This window comes from Argopecten irradians, chromosome 7 (genome assembly GCF_041381155.1).
Source record: "Argopecten irradians isolate NY chromosome 7, Ai_NY, whole genome shotgun sequence".
NCBI classification, from domain to species: Eukaryota; Metazoa; Mollusca; class Bivalvia; order Pectinida; family Pectinidae; genus Argopecten; species Argopecten irradians.
This window is the reverse complement of record NC_091140.1, coordinates 22298698-22318386: the sequence shown is the minus strand read 5'-3', so window position 1 is coordinate 22318386 and position 19689 is coordinate 22298698. Positions and strand designations below refer to the sequence as shown.

Sequence of the window (19689 nt, the reverse complement as noted above, 5' to 3'; positions counted from 1 at the left end):
GCTGGATTAAAACCGGTTCAAGTTGAGGCGCGTCTTTGATATTTTCAAAACATGGCAGATCACCCGGAAAAACATGAAACCGAAACGGATTTTATTGACAATTTTATGTGAAATGATTGACATTGTTGTGATATTTATGGAGAAATGTTTATATTCGGCTAAGTAATATTATGGCGGATCTCTTCAGTATGGGAGAATCTATCGACGTAAGTAAAACATCAAAATGTTTCGTGTTATGTCTGTTCTTGATCACTCGCTCCTGGTGTGTCAGCTTGCTTTAAAAATGTTAAATATATATTCATTACAAAACCACCACGAGGATTCCGTTATATCAAATATGAATCAAATGATGCTTTTCGTCGTTTAAGTACTCCGATATCTTTATTCTACTGTTTATTTACTTATTCGCCCTCCCCCCCTCCCCCCCCCGCCCCCCCCCCCCACACACACACACTGATCTTCTTATATAGAACACAATTCCATCGATGCCTTTGATTATATCGTGTGGATTGGCAGAGGCGTGATTGTGAAAAGAAAAAAAAAGAGTGAAGTTATTTACCGTGATAGTGAAGGTGCATGTTATTTTTTTCTTTTAAAGACAGTTATAAGATAAAATATGAAAGTATGTTGACACACACACCACCACCGGCAACCGGCACTACAGTGGAAGGGAGTTTGACGTCTGTCAACATATAGGCCTATTTAAAGCCATATATATAAGACAGATACGGATATTAGGACTTTAACATGATAAAGTACATGATAGTCATCAATTTTTCACATATCTGTCATTAATACAAGGCATGATCATATGACATAGATTAGAAATTTCCCCTGTTCTGTCATATAGCAAATGATTAAATAAAAATACCTTCTGGGCAGTGGCACAGTGACAGCAATATTATATTGACATATAACCTGGTTGTTGCCTAAACCTCCTGTGCTCACAATCAGCCAGTAAAATTAAAATTGCTATAATATATTGGACTGTTTGAATGCTGTAATGTTGGACGGTTTGAATTTATAGGAATTTAGATATTTTGTTTAGTTGGATTTTATAGCTAGCTGCTACTGCACATGCAAGTGGGAGATTTGCTGTGAGTTATAATGTTTAATATTTATGTAACAGAAGAGGTAAAAATATAGAGGACAAACCAGGATTTGAACCTGCAGGGACCTCCGAACACTTGATACATACACTAGCTGAATGCTCTACCGATGAGCTATCTACCTGATCACTGATGATTGACCCGGGGGCCGAGTTCAATTCTGTTACAATACATACACTCCTCCCTCCTTTTAGTCTTCGCCCTCATAGACATAAGAGAACTTACAATAAATATACCACCACCATGGGTAATTTAGTTTGGCCCATGCAACTTCGTAACAGGAAAGAGGAAAATGTAGCAATCAGACCAGAATTTGAATCGGGGACCTCCGAACACTTGTAATTATGTAAATACTAGCAGAATGCTCTATCTACTGATGAGCTACCTGGTCACCGATGATCGACCAAGTTCAATCCTACTTCACTATTTTAGACTAGTTGGCCGGGGGGGGGGGGGGGGGTCACCAATTTTGTAACAGGAAAAAAGAAAATGTAGCTGCCAGACCAGGATTCCATCCGGGGACCTCTGAACACAAGCCGAATGCTCTATCATTGAGATACCTGGTCACTGATGATCAACCCAATCCAATCCTGCTACAATTCAGTTGATAATAAAAAAAAATTGAATTCATGAATTGTTTAGTCAAAGTTAGCCAATATGGGGGGTTCAAGATAGCAAAGCAATGTGGATGTGAAGTACAATTTACAATCAATGTCATCGATTTACCATCTGATGATTGTGAAGTTACAAAAATCACATGAAAATATCATGCCGCTATTTAATTTTTGAAAGACAATACAGTCATAACTTTATTAATGCAAAAGTCATATGTTGTGTCATCCTCGATATTCCAGGGGTTACTGTAACTGTGGTGATATCCTCCCAGAAATATTTCACAGGAAAACTGAAGGCAATTCAGGAGAGGAAAACTGACCAATCACAGGCCTGCAGAGTCATTCTTTAAATATTACAGAAGCAGACAGATATACAATTCCCAACTTCAAAGCCACTGTCAATTACAATGTATTGTTTAGATTCTTTTGATGTGCATCAAAGAACCAAACTATCTTCTCATGTGTGGTCTCATACACAGAGCCTTCAGTTAAATGCCATAAAATATTCTAAGGGTGGATTGATGTAGGTGAAGAATAGAGAGAAAAAATCCAGGTCTTCAACATGACAGTTGAATGGCTTTTATATACATTACTGACTGATCCAAAGAAGTATGGGCTGTCGGGTATCATATATTATTTGTGCAAGAATCACTCTTTTAATATTGTCCTTTTTTCCATGGGTTGCTATCACAATCATTTTAACTACCACTGGACTACATCCATATCATACTATGACATAGCAAAACTGGAAGCTCTATAGGTTCGACAACTTTTGTATCAAATTTGAGTTATTTCAACTTTGATTTTGTTGTATTAACTAGCAGTCTACAGCATCATTTAAGGATGTGCCAGGTTTAGGAGGTGGAGGCCTAGCTAGGATAGCTGAAGAAAAACCACCACCAACAGTCACTCAGTACCTGGCAACTCATGATCACTTTATAAAAAATTTCATATCACATAGGATTTGTACTGATGACCCAGAAGCCAATAATCTGTCACATGGCGTGTATGCCTTATTTCCTTTGTTACACATTACGCCGGCATGATTCGCATATATACTTGTATATAATGTATATGTATGATATGCATATATATGTACTCTGTCACCAACTCCTTCAATTTTCTTTCTAAGTCAGCTAAAAGTTATATTAATCCCTAATCTGATTACCGGATATACAGATTTATTAATTATTAGGGGTAGATTGTACACCAGTGCTAGCATATGCATACAGACATTTGGTCTGTCTGTCAAGTGTTTGGTGTTTTAGTCCTGCATGTACAGTTGAAATGTCAACCTGTGGTCATTACTGGTCAGTCACCCCTAACTGGACAGACATGCGCTTTGGAAACAACAGTCTTTAATTCATAATCATTAATTAAAACTTTGTTATATATAGCAGCTTCTTTTTGCTGGTACACTTGTATTATTATTTTCATGTAACTTCGACATAGTTTTACTGGCTCGTCCAGCCATGTCATAAATATCGTTAGACACATGTGTGATAACACTATTATGACGTCACAGGTAGTTTTTACCTCATAATCTTATCTAAATTATATGACGTCGCATTATTGTCTCAGTAGATGGAAACGTCAAATCTGGACAGGATTTCTACTGTTTTACATAGAGACAAAATTTTAAAGTTTTACTTATATTTCTATTAATAAAAATTGTGTGGTAAAAAGAATCTTACGTATACACTCATGACTATGTGGTATGAAATTGATCAAACTCATTAGATAATTTGATATGCCGATCTCCTAAACGCTCGTGGCATATCAAATCATTGACCTCGTTTGATATATATAGCTTTATATCATATAGCCACTCATGTAAAATCCTCTATATATATAATTCATATCTGATTATGAAAATTCTAATAATTTGATGAGTTTATGTGTAAACAAAATTCATGAAATGTTTGATAATCAAATTGAAATAGCCATCTTTAGTTATATTACAATGCATAGTGTCATGTTATTAAGAAGTTGACTGGAAAAAATATCTATGAACTCCATGGTGTATTAAAAATGCAATCACATGGGAAAAAAATTTACATTATCTTAAGATTTCATAAATATATCAATTAGTACAGAAAATGTAACTTTTATTAATCAAACTGAGATTTAATTTAATATCAAACAATTTTTTTCACTTTTAGACAGTGTTATATTGTATGGAAGCTGATAAATGATTTTTTGTTTTTCTTATTTGGTAATCAATTTTAATAATCCATAATACACTTAAGATATTACCTTATGGTTTGTTTAATGTTTCTATTGTACATGCACTCCCTAATATTTGTTTTAGAGACACATATGCTTTATATAGGACTGGTTGGCATTAATTTTACAACCTCTTGGCACCTGCTGCATATTTCGGCTTTCTTTTTGGCATGAAACATTAAAAAAAGTGATACACTAAATGCACCACTTCATTATTTAAAAAGAAAATATTCCAAGTAGTTACCGATAATCCTGCATTTGTCAATTAATTACATATGCACACATGTTCAAAAGTTTTAGAACTATTACAGTTCAGTAAGTTTGTTGGACCACCTGTATATGGAGCAGGATGCCATATTTATTTCAAGCTGAAACGTCACAGGTATTATAATTAATTACATTTTTGTAAATGATTTGTTGGCAATATGTAAAAATATGATATTCAAAATAATATAAATCTGATTATTGTCTGAAATGATAAAACAATTGTTGAGTTGATATTAAAAATCATGAAATCATATCAATATTAAATTAGAATAGTTAAAAAGTTCAGAACTATTCAATCATGCGTGTCAATATTTAATTAAAATCATTAAAAGTTCTGAAAAAATATCCAATTGTGTCAATATTAAAATCATAGAAATAGATATTTTAATTACATTTATGCATGAATTAATTGATTATATGTTGGTTTGTCAAAAATTGCATATGGTAATATATATATTTTATCTTCGTTCAGATATAAATACATAAAACAATTTCACAATATCCGGTAAAATATTTCATAATAACATAATCAACACATAGACATAAGCATATGTCTATGTGTTGTTTGATGTTATTCTTATATATATATATATATATATATATATATCCTATTTAAATATATCATAAAATAATGATAATTAATATAGAATGTAAACATTTGGTTATCATTGCCACGAATGTCTACACTATACAGTGAATATGTGTTTTATGGTGTTTTAGAAATAACATATTGTAAACATACTTAAGATTTAATCTATTGGTTCTTGGCACATTAACTCTGTGATCTTGTAAGAGTATATATCTAGGTTGGTATGTCTGAGCTTGTACCTGGAGGATTGATCCTGTTACCTGTATACACATTACAATAGCTCATTGATAAGACAATTGAGGGGTCATAGAGATTCATTAGTAACTGCCACTTTATAACTGCCCACCCCATGCCACACCACTAGTAATCCTCAGTTAATCCCACAGGTAAACAGCCCACCATAACCTGCTCCAACAGGTACCACTGTCACTGGGCCCCTTAATCTCAACATTTAACATCAGATTGTATTGTATATTATACCAGCAAGATCCAACTTGTATTTTAAAAGGGGAAATGTGTGCTTTTAATATTTATGTGGCTATCGGGGACTTGACATTTAAAGTTTGGCGTTTGTGTGACTTGGAGGGTGTATTATGCTGTGATATATTGTACCAAAGCTATGAAGTATACAAGTAGCTTTATAGATTCATGGTACTGTGAGAGTCCCTTCCATGTGATGTCCCCCAGGGACAATTTTATAATGGATGAAGTTAGTGTAGAAAAGATGCAACGAGAGGAGTCCCTACAGGTATGGTGTAGTAAAGAATCGGACACTGTTAGAGGAAGCTGTCTAATGTGTACATGATACTTCACAACTCTGACACTAACACATATGTTACAATACTACCTGCTTAAGGCATTGACATGTATATATCACACAAGGAAAATATGTTGTATAATAATCATCATCATATGATATTGATTTTCATATTCATTTTCATAGTTTAATTTTATTGTAGATAAGAATGAAGTTTATCTGTTTATATTTTTTTTGTCGCAATAATTTCTAATGAAAGCAAAGTAATATCACCAGTGTTCACAGATTTCTATATGGTGTTTGTTAGACTTAATAAGTTTGTGTTACATGATCATACATAGACAACTTTCTTGAAAACAAAACCATATGATGAAAAAAAATATTATAATGAAATCAACAATATTTTTAGAAGTTGACCAAAAAATGACAAGAAGGCATTTTAATTTGATGTCATGCATTGGTTCTAATGAAGGGAAAGTTCTCACTATTTTGTTTAAAATATATACTATTGAGTTGTAAATTTTATTTTTTTACAGGACTACCAGGTTTTAAACCTCCTCGGGAAGGGTGGATTTGCATGTGTATATCGTGCCCGCTCCAACAAAACAGGTCTGGAAGTTGCCATCAAAATGGTAGGTGTAACAGAATAGTAATTCCCTACATAACGTTGCATTGTCAATATTCCACACATATTTCTGTACTTTAGGTAGTCCTAATACACCTAGAGTTTTATAATGTGATATGATATATATAATCCTGTCTAAAATTATAATGCCAGCATTGTCAGGTATACTGTGTTGTAGATACAGGTGGAAATCTTACCTGTAGTAAGTATTACAGATATGTTCACCTTTACACATAAATGTACACCCACTTACGATATTAATTTCATTATTTAATGATTTACCCGAATAAAAATTATTGAAACAAAAGTCTTTATTGTAAAAAGTGAAAGTGAAAGCCACTTGAACTTACTAAAAAGTCGATAATGTTTGCATGTTTCAGATTGACAAGAAGTTGATGAAAGCAGCGGGCATGGTGGCCAGGGTGAAGAAAGAAGTAGAAATCCATTCCAGATTAAAACACCCATCTATACTTGAGGTATACTGATACAATTGATAGGTTGTATGCATACAATAAACAAGCATCTAGGCACACATACAGGGCTTTAAAATTAAATCTGTTATAGCTAATATCAGAATATTCTTTGCAGCCTTTAACCTTTAAAAGGATTACTTAGCCTACATTTACCTTTAACTATTTACAGCTAAATGTATTGACATTGAGAGGCCAGTAGTGATAAATAGGTATTTCTGATAATCACGGCACAGGTCAAACGGTTTACTAGCAATGTTTCTTTAGCTTCTGATAATAATGTAAAGGTATTTTTATCCCTCACCTCAAAGAGTACTTTTAACTAACATTAGTTTTTGTTATATTTAAAATCTATATGAATTAAATTATACATAAAACCAAGTAATCAATTTCTTATACTAATTTGTGTTATGGTCAATACTGTGAATATTGTAATTGGCTAATTGAAGTACAACAACATAATTACATTACCTTGGACCAGTCTGTTAAATAGAGTAGAAATCACACCTAATTAGGCCTGACAAATTAGGAAGGTGATAATACAATTAGCTAATTACTGTGATCTGTACATGTCACGCTTCACTAGCCATGTGACACAGTCCACAGATCAGAACAGTATTGTTGTTTACAAGCAATTTAACCATTTACAAAAAAGTGTAGATAAAAAATCAATACATTATTGATAGAATATTTTAAGAATCAATAAAAGTAAACACTATTAATGCATAACTTTGGGTTGATATTTTCAAAGAATAATTTTCCTGTGACCATAATTGGCTCTTTAGAATATAGCATACTTAGTTGAATGTTGAATATACCATAAATTAAAACCAAGTATATATATAGAGTTAAAATTTGTCATTATGGTCAATAACCAACCTGGTTGTATGTTTGAATAATAAATGTTAATATACTGTTGTGTATTTGTTACAGCTGTACAACTATTTTGAAGATAATAACTATGTGTACTTAGTTCTGGAGATCCAGCCACAATGGTGAGCTCAACCGTTACCTAAAGGCCAACTGTAAGGTGCTAAATGAGGCAGAAGGTAAGTTCTACTCTACAATAAATAACTTCACAATCTTAGATATATTCACTCAAGTTTTTTCCTGCAAATTCTAATCTGCTTTATATATACGAATCAGTGATAGTTCATCTCTGTATACTTGTTTTGAGACTGAAACCATAAAATGAAGAAGCTTGAGAGTTGGTTTGCTGTATCAGTATCTCTATTTACATCCTGTATATTGTACTTGCACTAAATTTTCAATTATGAAACAATGGTTGTTACATTTACGCTCTTAGCATGACATTTTTTTAATTTTTCTAATATATGCAGAGAAAAAAAACTTGAGACCTTTATGTTGAAGTGTGTGTTTAACTTCCTTTTATTTTGTTTACAGCTCAACATTTTATGAAACAAATCGTGAAAGGGATGCTGTACCTTCATTCACATGGAATTCTTCACCGTGACCTCACATTAGCTAATCTCCTTCTCACACGCAATATGGATGTGGTATGCATATTTTTCGTTTGTAATTAAGAGTTGCATTAAAAAAATCTCGGAATTAAGAGTTGCATTAAAAAAATCTCGGGACAACTAGCACTTCGTAATTCTGGAGTCTTCTGTTGAGTTTTAACTGTATTGGGGAACATTATGAGTGGGGGGGGAAAAAATTATAGACTTGTGTAACAAATTTTTTTCTTTTGTAGAAAAAAAATTTTGGGTGTAGGCTATAAAAAATCAATACATTATTGATAGAATATTTTAAGAATCAATAAAAGTAAACACTATTAATGCATAACTTTGGGTTGATATTTTCAAAGAATAATTTTCCTGTGACCATAATTGGCTCTTTAGAATATAGCATACTTAGTTGAATGTTGAATATACCATAAATTAAAACCAAGTATATATATAGAGTTAAAATTTGTCATTATGGTCAATAACCAACCTGGTTGTATGTTTGAATAATAAATGTTAATATACTGTTGTGTATTTGTTACAGCTGTACAACTATTTTGAAGATAATAACTATGTGTACTTAGTTCTGGAGATCAGCCACAATGGTGAGCTCAACCGTTACCTAAAGGCCAACTGTAAGGTGCTAAATGAGGCAGAAGGTAAGTTCTACTCTACAATAAATAACTTCACAATCTTAGATATATTCACTCAAGTTTTTTCCTGCAAATTCTAATCTGCTTTATATATACGAATCAGTGATAGTTCATCTCTGTATACTTGTTTTGAGACTGAAACCATAAAATGAAGAAGCTTGAGAGTTGGTTTGCTGTATCAGTATCTCTATTTACATCCTGTATATTGTACTTGCACTAAATTTTCAATTATGAAACAATGGTTGTTACATTTACACTCTTAGCATGACATTTTTTAAATTTTTCTAATATATGCAGAGAGAAAAAACTTGAGACCTTTATGTTGAAGTGTGTGTTTAATCCTTTTATTTTGTTTACAGCTCAACATTTTATGAAACAAATCGTGAAAGGGATGCTGTACCTTCATTCACATGGAATTCTTCACCGTGACCTCACATTAGCTAATCTCCTTCTCACACGCAATATGGATGTGGTATGCATATTTTTCGTTTGTAATTAAGAGTTGCATTAAAAAAATCTCGGAATTAAGAGTTGCATTAAAAAAATCTCGGGACAACTAGCACTTCGTAATTCTGGAGTCTTCTGTTGAGTTTTAATTGTATTGGGGAACATTATGAGTGGGGGAAAAAAAATTATAGACTTGTGTATTTTAAGTGGCAAATATTTTTTCTTTTGTAGAAAATTGCTGATTTTGGGTTGGCTACCCAATTGAACATTCCTGATGAGAAACATTTTACTATGTGTGGAACTCCAAACTACATATCACCGTAAGTTTAATTTTCCTTAAAAAAAAGGAAAAAAATAGCTCAGTCTGAGAGTACATATATCTGCATTGTTTCTGCTTCAGATAACCAATGTTCGATCAGATCCCAAAAATTCTGTGACATCAGTGAAATATGGAACGTCAGTGTCATATAGTGAATGAATCTTTTGTAAATTTGCAGCATATATCACCTTAAATAAAAATTTCTTAACAGTTGATATCAGATTATAATTGAAATATTTGGTGTTGTTTTATAGGGAGATAGCCATGCGCTCAGCCCACGGACTGGAAGCTGATGTGTGGTCCCTCGGTTGTATGTTGTACACATTCTTGGTGGGCAAACCTCCATTTGATACAGAAGGTGTAAAAACAACATTGAACCGTGTTATCCTAGCCGAGTTCCATCTCCCTGACCACATATCTAATGAGGCCAAGGATCTTATCCAGTCCCTCCTAAAGAAAAACCCAAAGGAACGACAGAATCTCAAAGGTACTTTTTTCTCAAAAAATAATGAAATAAATATACATTTTTCCATGAAATTATTGTTCTATATTAAGAAAATATTACTTACTAGCATAATTTGTTACTGTAAAGGCTACCTTGCAGCATGAGTTCTTCAAACATCTTCATTGGATATTGATGTAATACTGTTACAATGGTCTGTTGCATTCTTGCAAAAAGCTTCGGTCTCACTTCTCTGATAAACTTATTACCAATTGTGTTTGTTTTCTCCAAAACATCTGTCACTTGCTCATAACAAACAATTTAAGATTGTCTCCTTTTTTCTTCCAGAAATCCTTAGTCACCCTTTCATGACGAAAGATAACAGCAACAGCCTCAGTAAAGGTTCACATGGCTTCGGAGAGACATCTATTGATAGTGGTAGGGGTACCATGGCAACCATTTCATCATCACGCATGTCCAGTCATCCAAAGCCACGCCCTTTTCCAGCATTCCCTTTGGAATCTCAAATCTCTGAGAATGAAGAGAGTTTGGCAAATGCCAAAAAGCTTGGTTCTGAACAAACTGATATGTTCTTTTCAAAGAAGGGAGCTGCGCCTTCCTCAAACCCAGTGTTACGACATCCACCCTCTCCACCTGTACGCCTCCGAGATAGGTGAGTCATTAACGATACTCTGATGAATGTGTGTATATCTCTGTGCGATTTCATTGAATTGACACAATAAAACTATTTTGCCTTATAAACCAATGGCATTTAAAATTTTGATACCAGATAAACATTTTGATGTTTCCAATAAATTTTGAATACCAAATATTTAGTAGAAAATCATCATAATGATAGTTTTCTAAAATGAATTAGTCTCTGAAAAAGGATCTGTAATTAGACGTCGTGTAACAATTAAAATTCTTAAAACTTAATTAGAATAGTATTTTTGATGTTTTGTACCACTGACAATATGAAACAGACTGTAAAACACATTTCCTTTGTTTTAGTGACAAGGAGGCTCGATTGGGTAGCCAGCGGTCAACTGATCGCTACATGAGGACAAACAGTCAAGACAAGTCACAGGAGCTGTATGGAGCACCGACTTTCGACCCAACTAAGTACCAAGAGAACACACCCAACAGTTCCACAGGCTGGTCTTGCAGTCTGAGTACACACAGTAACGATCCTCGTGGCCGTATCAGTCCACAGCAGCTAAGTGACACCAGTAAACCCTCCATCAGCTCCGCACTGTCTGATCTGTCCTCACAGGAAGGCGCAGAGTTCTCTCTACAGAACACCAAAAAAGCTCTTAACTTTGATGGTGATGCAATGGGCAGCTGGCACGAGAGATGTCCGCAGCTTGACCACATCAGTGGTCATCGATATCAGGACAGTCACACTCACCATTCTATGGAGGATAAGTTGAGTTCCAGCCGTGGTAAAGACGTCAAACCTGTACAAAGCAGTGTTAGTAGTAAGACAATACGTGATGTGGTGCTTCCCCTGAATTCATCCAGGTTACGGCACATCAGACAGAGGACAAGAAACGCCATTGTGAGTATTAAATATCTGTTGTATTATTGTTTGTACAAATGTTCACAAATGAAATCATGGGATTTACTCTGCGATAAATATAAAAAGTGCAGTTCTTTGTCAAAAAATCATGGTTGTTTTCTCCTTTTTAATCTAAATTCAAAATTTATTCATTTGCATAACCTGAACTTTCTTCCAGGTCAACATTTTGGAATGTGGAGATGTGTGTTTAGAGTTCCTCAAGCAGAAACAGAAGGTTGAGAAGGTCGTGGAAGTTTTTCTCATCTCTGTGGACGGACAGACCGTGAACATCTACCAGCCTAACAATGGCCGCGGCGAACCTGTGGGAGATGTACCAGTACCTCTACCACCGGTACCATCCAAATCATACACCTTCGACACACTCCCCGAAAAATACTGGAAAAAATACCAGTATGCTTTTAGGTAAAGAAACAGAATTTTTATATAATACCCTTGCCATAAAATGTAGGGATATATATTGTTTCCCATGTTCTGTTGTATCTAGTTCTGCCATAAAATGTAGGGATCAAGTCTCATCATTTTGAAGCGAAAATATGTAATACATCAGAATTAAATCAATGTCATTATCTGAGAGTTACTTTAAATGTTACCTGGCTTTACATTATGGTTTTCTAAAGCTGACATTGGAACAATATTTTGAAAATATTTTACTTTTACAGGTTTGTAAAGCTAGTACGCTCAAAGACACCAAAGGTGACTCTATTTACCAGCCGGGCCAAGTGTATGCTGATGGAGAACTCCCCAGATGCTGATTTTGAGGCCATATTTTATGATGGTAGGTTTTCCTCTACAATAAGGTTTTTGTTGAAATAAGAAGTAAGTTCCTTTAGCGATGATGATAATTTTAAGTTTGAAAACTCACTAGAAAATATTTGAATAAATATATTAAGGAGTCACAATAAGTTTCTGTAGGATAAATTCATTATTGCTAGTAAAAATATGATACAAATCTGGAAAAATATGATTTACTATTTTAAACTTTTGATGTAGCTATAGGCTATTGTGATTCTGAGTAGGTCCAATATTCTAATAATAAAAAGAAATGTTAGTGAGAACGAGTAGGATATAGTTTGTATGGTATTTGAAGGGACGTATGTCGTGGATGACACAGTGAAATCCAGTGGTGGGGCAGGCAAGTCTGCCCCTCCTCGCAGTAAGTTTTGACACCTATGGCCATAACCTCCACGTAAAAATAAACTCCGCCACACTAAAACTATGTTTGGTGTTCATAATATTCTTCATGATTCAAATCAAGATATAATTAAAACCAAAACAGGTAATTTTTGTATAGTTATTTATCAGAAAGTGAAACATTGTTTTACAAAATTTTGTAAAGTTTATTGATTAAAATTTTGTGCTTTTAATTTCAATGAACTTAGTTCAAGATTTTGACCATGAAAGTTTTTGCTCTAAAATATCTACTTTTAAAGTGCTGGTCGACAACATTTAATCATCATAAATTGTACAAATGTTTCTTTGTGGCGGAGAGGGTAACGTGGACATTGCGCCGTCTGCACATGTACATGTGTCTGTGGTGTGTTTTCTGGCCTGAGAGGTCAAATGTCATGCATGGTAATCCTTGCCCTACACAGCCCCATCCTTATGTTTTTATCGCTGTGTTCTCTCTGACTACCTTGGTACTGTTATCTGGTGGTGTTTTGTTCCTATAAATAGCCGTTCTAAGTATATACCTTTCTACCGACATTATTCCCAAACATTTTGTATACAAGCATGTGTTGATCAAACTCTTTTCATGTCTTTTTACCTATTTTTCATGTTCTGTGTAATTATTTGTAATTTGTAAATGTTATTTTAATTTTTTGTATGTTTTTATTTTAATAGCTACATGTAATTTGTTTTTATTTTTTTTGTTTTATGAATACTTGCAATTTACAATTTAAAAGCACAATTATGTATTTATAACATATTCTACTTTTCAAAGTGTTTTACTGTCCATATAAACTTTTAAAAGTATCTTGAAACATGTATGCATGCTCAGATCATCTATATATGTTTTTTTGCCAGATTCACCAAGCTTATATGTAGTGTATTTATTGAAATTTCACAATATAATTTTTTTTAAATATATATTCTTTGTTATTGATCTATTAAACATGTGTTTTACCTGTCATATTGAACATTTTTTAACAGAATTTGATGTTTGTTTCAGGTGCTAAGTTTACTATTAATTCTACCAACACCAGAATTATAGAGAAGTCAGGAACATCTTTAGTATTAGACTCGGCAGCTGCAGAGGAAAGATTAACTGATGATACACTAAGATTACTCGTCTATGTTAAACAGGTAAGTCGTTATGTACAAAAAAAAACTTTCATTAGCTAATTCTATAGAAAGTGATCATAAATTCAGAGATAAGAATCTTAATAATATTATGAAACAAAAATTGTTACATCAAAGCAAAAACGAATTGTTTGACTGATAATGCCTTGAAAGCATTGAAACAGTAATGACATGTTTGTGTATTATTTTACAGTGCCGGCAGCAGTGTCTGGAAATAGAGTCAGTGATCAGTGCAGTTCAGCAGAGATGTGCTCTGAAAACTCAGTTCTTTCCTATCATTATTGGAAGGTAAGCTTCTTTAAATACAAATTGGCATTGTGGTTCTTAATATCATATGGAAGATATTCATATCAAGAAGACAATATTTTCAAAAATTGCATTTAAGATCCTTTAATAAAGTTTTAATCTTTTTGCTAATTTCAGTCGTCCTAAAAATCAGAATTTAAATGACTCTGGTCGATCTACATCAACAAGTGGGACAGGACCAAGTTCTGGGGCATTTGAGAACATGAGCACCCCGTCATCTGGGTCACGACCTTCTCCATCTGTGGTATGTATTCTGTTGTTTATTGAACACAAAAATGAAGTATTTGGCAAAAAATACAGTTTCACTTTTCACTTGCAAGAGAAGAGTAACTGTTGTGATTCTTAATGAAAATAAAATTTAGAGACATTTCTTTGCTGTTAATTGTGTTTTGTTGCTTTGTCTTGATTGGATGAGGATTTTACCCTGTACCTGTCTGTTTTTCAGATGACCTCCTTTGATGGGACTGTGGTTAGCACGATGACCGACTGTGTTGACCAGTCTGTGACTGATTCACAGGACCGTACCCTCAAGTCAGAGGCTGTGCGATTATCGGCTGAAAAACTTCAGATGGATAAGGTTACTGGTGGGTTAGAGAAACTAGGCACTGGAGGTGGCACCAACACGAGTCCGACATCCAGTCATAGTGGGGGCAGTCAGCTGAGGAAAGGTGGTCACGACATTACACGACAAGTCTACGTACCAGACGTGGGCATCGCTTCTCAGGTGTGTACACTATTACAATTTATATAAGATTAGATTTAGACTATGTAAAATACAACTGAACTTAGTTTTTAAATAAGATAACATTGTAAGAAAAATATGAGAAAAAATAAAACGTTACATAAAATCTTTTATTCAATATCAAAATGTTTAAAATAATTCTGAAATTCAGTTTGTAGTAGTAAAGGATTTCAAGTGTTATAGCAATGAAGTGTAATGAGTATATAATCTATATATGATACTGATGGGTTTTATTTATCTTTTTCAGTTAACAAACGGAGAGATTTGGGTCAAGTTCAATGATGGCACTCAACTTGGTGTGCGTTCAACCACAACTACTATCAAATTTGTTGATACTCAGGGCAAGCTCTTCAGGTTCCAGAAGACAGATATTTTACCTGATCTTGTGAAAACTCGTCTGGGGAAGGTACCTGTTGTGTTGGAACACCTATTACAACATGATCGCCCTGCAGTGGGACACAACCACATAAGATAGTTTGGACTAATCGTTAGAACACGCTCCCTAATAGTGCCATATTAAACTTATTTAAATCCCAATTACCATCGTCTCACCTAAAGGAAGAATGTTCTTGGAGAAAAAACATTTGAGATTAGTGTGTGAGTTCCTGGTGATTGGGCCAAGGTGCTGTGATATCTCTCTACTCAATTTTCTTTGCTCATATTTTTATCCTGTTATATCTATTCTATCATTTTTGCATTTTCTACTCATTTCTGTAAAATTGTTTCCCTTCCTCATTTTTTTGTCTGTAATGAATATTCACAATGTGGTTTTAACTAGTCATTGATAATGATTCTTAATAATGAATATGTATGACTTTGTTTTAATATTTCATGAATATACATTAATGGTGTGTTTATTTGTTAATATATTTAGTTTTAACTGTATCTTCATAGGCAGCTATTTGTATATCTTAGTTTTAGTGTATAGATGATGTTTGTACAGTAAATGATATCTGTATGTACAGAGAGTTATCTGCCCTTGCAGCTAGGTATCAATTGTAATGTCATCATTTTGTGAGCAAAAATCACATCATTTTTCCTGAAAATTGTGATGTTACACTCACAAAAACCTACCCACAACAGCAGATAACTATATTATGCAAATATAGAACATGTATGTGTGAATGTAGAGAGGTTGTTACATATATATAATTTACAGAAAGTATATATGTGTTTGTATAAGTAAAATGTACAGAGTATATATTTCTATATAGATAGAGAGTATGGTATATATTGTGCATACCCTAAATGCAGAGTAGATGTAGTGAAAGTGAGATATCTGTAAAAATGTAAAAGTAACTGTATATTTTGTAAGAGAAGAATGAGGAAATGTGTATTGGTAATGTATCAGTCAGTGTGGATGAAGACAATTAGGAATGGAAGTATATTGTCATGTATATGTACTTTGTATGTACTGGGTGAGTATGTAAAGGTAGGTACATACATAAAACGACATAGCATAATCATGTGTCTGTTAGTCTGTCTCCGGCGGATCACACTGTTTAGTCAGGTGTGACGGTAGAGATCCTGTTAGTGCTAGTTAGGCTGCCTCATAATGTCCACCTCATAACGTCTCGAAAAGCAAAAATCAAACACTACAGTAACTATCTACTTTTAAAAAAAATGTGGCTTCTCAAAAAACTCAGATATTAGTATTGGTCCACACGTGTCTACTGAAACTTTGGTCAAAGTGGACTTGGTAGACTTTGGACAACCATTAAAATGTACAATCCTACAGTCATTGTACTTATAGTGCTACACATTGTATGTGCTAGCTTTTGTCACATTAAATATTGCTTCTTTAAAAGTAGTTGAAGTAAAATGTTACTTTTAAAACTTTATAATTTAAAAAAATTCTCTCTTACATTTTTAGTATTTAATAGTTTTTTTTTCTGAGTTTTTAATTTATTTTTATTTAATTCAAGTATTATTATAAGTAATAATAATTTATATTTTAAATCCATAGTTTATAAAGTAGAATGAATGCAGTAGTGATTATGTATGAAGTAAATTTTAATACCAATTTGGTATGATATCTATGTATACAAATATTTTAGCAGACTTTCAAAAAGTATGTCATTCAAAAAAAAACAACAGCATTTTTTTTATCATTGATGAATTTTTATATAAATCTGGAATTTAGATATGGATTTGTAATTAACATATACCATGTGACAGCATCCCTAAATCATAAAGCCTGTTTCATGCTGCCAGTACCAGCCGTGGACCTGATCATACAGTACGTCATAACTAGTCTATTGTATGTGAAATAAAGACATTAATCCTAATGAGCTGTCTCTTTATTTGTTGTACATGTATCTTGGATGTCTTATAAAGAATTGATGTGTGAATGCTTGGTGTCACCATAAAGGTGATCAGCTTGGACATGTGTTATATGCCTTCATCTCCCTTGAAAGATAGCTTTCGTGTGTCTTTCTTTACATATCAGTATCTCAAGTTAAAAAGACACATTTATAATTCATGAGATAAGATATTTCATTTGTAGTTAACACAAAAGATGTCTGGGCATCAAAACACCAAAAATTTCAAAGTCAAAAATGAATTGAGAGATATCAGGGATCAATAAGGGTCCCACCAGTACCCTAGATGACTGGGATCAATGAGGGTCCACCAGTACCCTAGATGACTGGGATCAATAAGGGTCCCACCAGTACCCTAGATGACTGGGATCAATGAGGGTCCAACCAAAACCCTAGGTGACTGGGATCAATAAGGGTCCCAGCAGTACTCTAGAGGAGTGGGATCAATTAGAGTCCCACCAATACTCTAGATTACTGGGATCAGTAAGGGTCCCACCAATACCCTAGATGACTGGGATCATCCCACCATACCTAGGGACCCCACCAGTACCCTAGATGACTGGGATCAGTAGGGTCCCCACCAGTACTGGTCTAGATTACTTAGATGACTGATCAGTAAGGGTCCCACCAAAACCCTAGGTGACTGGGATCAATAAGGATCCCACCAGTACCCTTGGTGACTGGGATCAGCAAGGGTCCCACCAGTACTCTAGGTGACTGGGATCAGCAAGGGTCCCACCAGTACCCTAGATAACTGGGATCAGTTAGGATCCCACCAGTACCTAGGTGACTGGGATCAGCAAGGGTCCCACCAGTACTCTAGATGACTGGGATCAGTAAGGGTCCCACCAGTACTCTAGATGACTGGGATCAATAAGGATCCCACCGGTACCCTGGGTCACTGGGATCAGTTAGGGTCCCACCAGTACCCTAGATAATTGGGATCAGTAAGGGTCCCACCAATACCCTAGGTGACTGGGATCAGCAAGGGTCCCACCAGTACCCTAGGTGACTGGGATCAGCAAGGGTCCCACCAGTACTCTAGATAATTGGGATCAGTAAGGGTCCCACCAGTACCCTAGGTGACTGGGATCAATAAGGGTCCCACCAGTACCCTAGGTGACTGGGATCAGCAAGGGTCCCACCAGTACTCTAGATAATTGGGATCAGCAAGGGTTCCACCAGTACCCTAGGTGACTGGGATCAATAAGGGTTCCACCAGTACCCTAGGTGACTGGGATCAATAAGGGTCCCACCAGTACCCTAGGTGACTGGGATCAGCAAGGGTCCCACAAGTACTCTAGTTGACTGGGATTAGTAATGGTCCCATTAATACCCTAGATGAGGTGTGATCAGTAAGGGTCCCACCGGTACCCTAGGAGTGGGATTAGTAATGGTCCCACCAATACCCTAGATGACGTGTGATCAGTAAGGGTCCCACTGGTACCCTAGAGGAGTGGGATCAATAAGGGTACCACTGGTACCATAGGTTACTGGAAGTTTGCAGTATATATTTGTATATGTTCTGCAGATTGTTTTGTCTGGGCATCATCTCTAAACACTTATACGAGAAACTTAGGTTCAAATAAGGTGACATTTTTTTTCCATGTACTAAAAGTGGGTCTTTGTGACTTAATTATGGCCTTCAACTTACAAAGAAAGAAAGTCTTGCCATGGCTCTATACCAGGTAATACTTCATGACACTGGAACTTATACTTTGGTCATTGGTTCACCTCTATTAGGGTGTTGTGCTGTAAAAAGGAATGCTTGTCAATACTCATCCTCTTATAGCCAGAGACTAAAATGGAACATCCACTTTTGTGTTAAATGTGTTGTGTTAGCCAAAAGGCTAAGACAAAAAGAACAAAAAATACATATGTATTGTATATATGAAATGTATATGGGAGATAACTCACATTACCAGTAAAAAAAAAGATAAGAAACAGAAGCACAATGATGTGGTAGAGTAAACAAAGTGGAAGATGGCTTAAAGAAACACAGAGAAAATCAATAGACAGAGAGGACAGATGAAAACTGATTTATAATGATCAATGGCTACATCAACCACAATTTTAGGCGTGTGTACCACAGGATGAAGATAGGTAGGTTAAGGTAGTGTAATGTTATATTTGTATTTCTACAATATTTTAATGAAACATTATTAGTGAGATTTATCCAAACATTTTGTCATAGTATCTAGGAAGTCTGGAATATATGGTATTAATCTATGGCACTGTAACATTAATGTAAACATTTTCTATAAAGTATTTTTAATTTCGGTAAAAATGGTGTGAATGTATCCAGTATAATTTCTTATGAAATGGAAAAATAAAAATCTCTCGTCTAAAAATATGTCTGCGTACGAAGAAATTAATTTAAAGTATGGAAATTCTAAAACGTCCTCCCGGCTCACTATGTCCGTGGTTACATTTCCACGCATCCTCGCTTTCAATGC

At 34.6% G+C, this 19689-nt stretch overlaps 1 protein-coding gene across 4 annotated transcripts; it reads left to right on the top strand.

Moving 5' to 3' along the window:
* Positions 1-9: 9 nt before the first annotated feature.
* LOC138327864 (serine/threonine-protein kinase PLK4-like) lies at positions 10-17200 on the top strand. 4 transcript variants are annotated; one of them, XM_069274294.1, is made up of 17 exons: positions 10-206; positions 6099-6194; positions 6568-6663; positions 8668-8782; positions 9136-9248; positions 9455-9543; positions 9797-10029; positions 10333-10657; positions 10996-11542; positions 11721-11965; positions 12223-12338; positions 12651-12716; positions 13734-13867; positions 14058-14152; positions 14288-14414; positions 14616-14894; positions 15160-17200. In XM_069274294.1, the coding sequence occupies exons 1-17, from the start codon at positions 171-173 to the stop codon at positions 15385-15387; spliced, it is 2940 nt and encodes a 979-aa protein (XP_069130395.1). In that variant the 5' UTR covers positions 10-170; the 3' UTR covers positions 15388-17200. The 4 variants fall into 4 exon arrangements, with proteins under 4 accessions (XP_069130395.1, XP_069130396.1, XP_069130393.1 ...); XM_069274292.1 differs by lacking the exon at positions 10-206 and adding an exon at positions 4910-5553; XM_069274295.1 differs by lacking the exon at positions 12651-12716.
* Positions 17201-19689: the final 2489 nt, after the last annotated feature.

What these genes read in the sequence shown, in the direction of transcription:
- LOC138327864 (XM_069274292.1), top strand. Translation starts at nt 5,425, where the DNA reads ATGAAGTATACAAGTAGCTTTATAGATTCATGGTACTGTGAGAGTCCC. An exon ending in TGGAAGTTGCCATCAAAATG is followed by an intron (nt 6,195 to 6,567) that starts GTAGGTGTAACA and finishes TGCATGTTTCAG; the next exon opens with ATTGACAAGAAGTTGATGAA. An exon ending in TACTCGTCTATGTTAAACAG is followed by an intron (nt 13,868 to 14,057) that starts GTAAGTCGTTAT and finishes ATTATTTTACAG; the next exon opens with TGCCGGCAGCAGTGTCTGGA.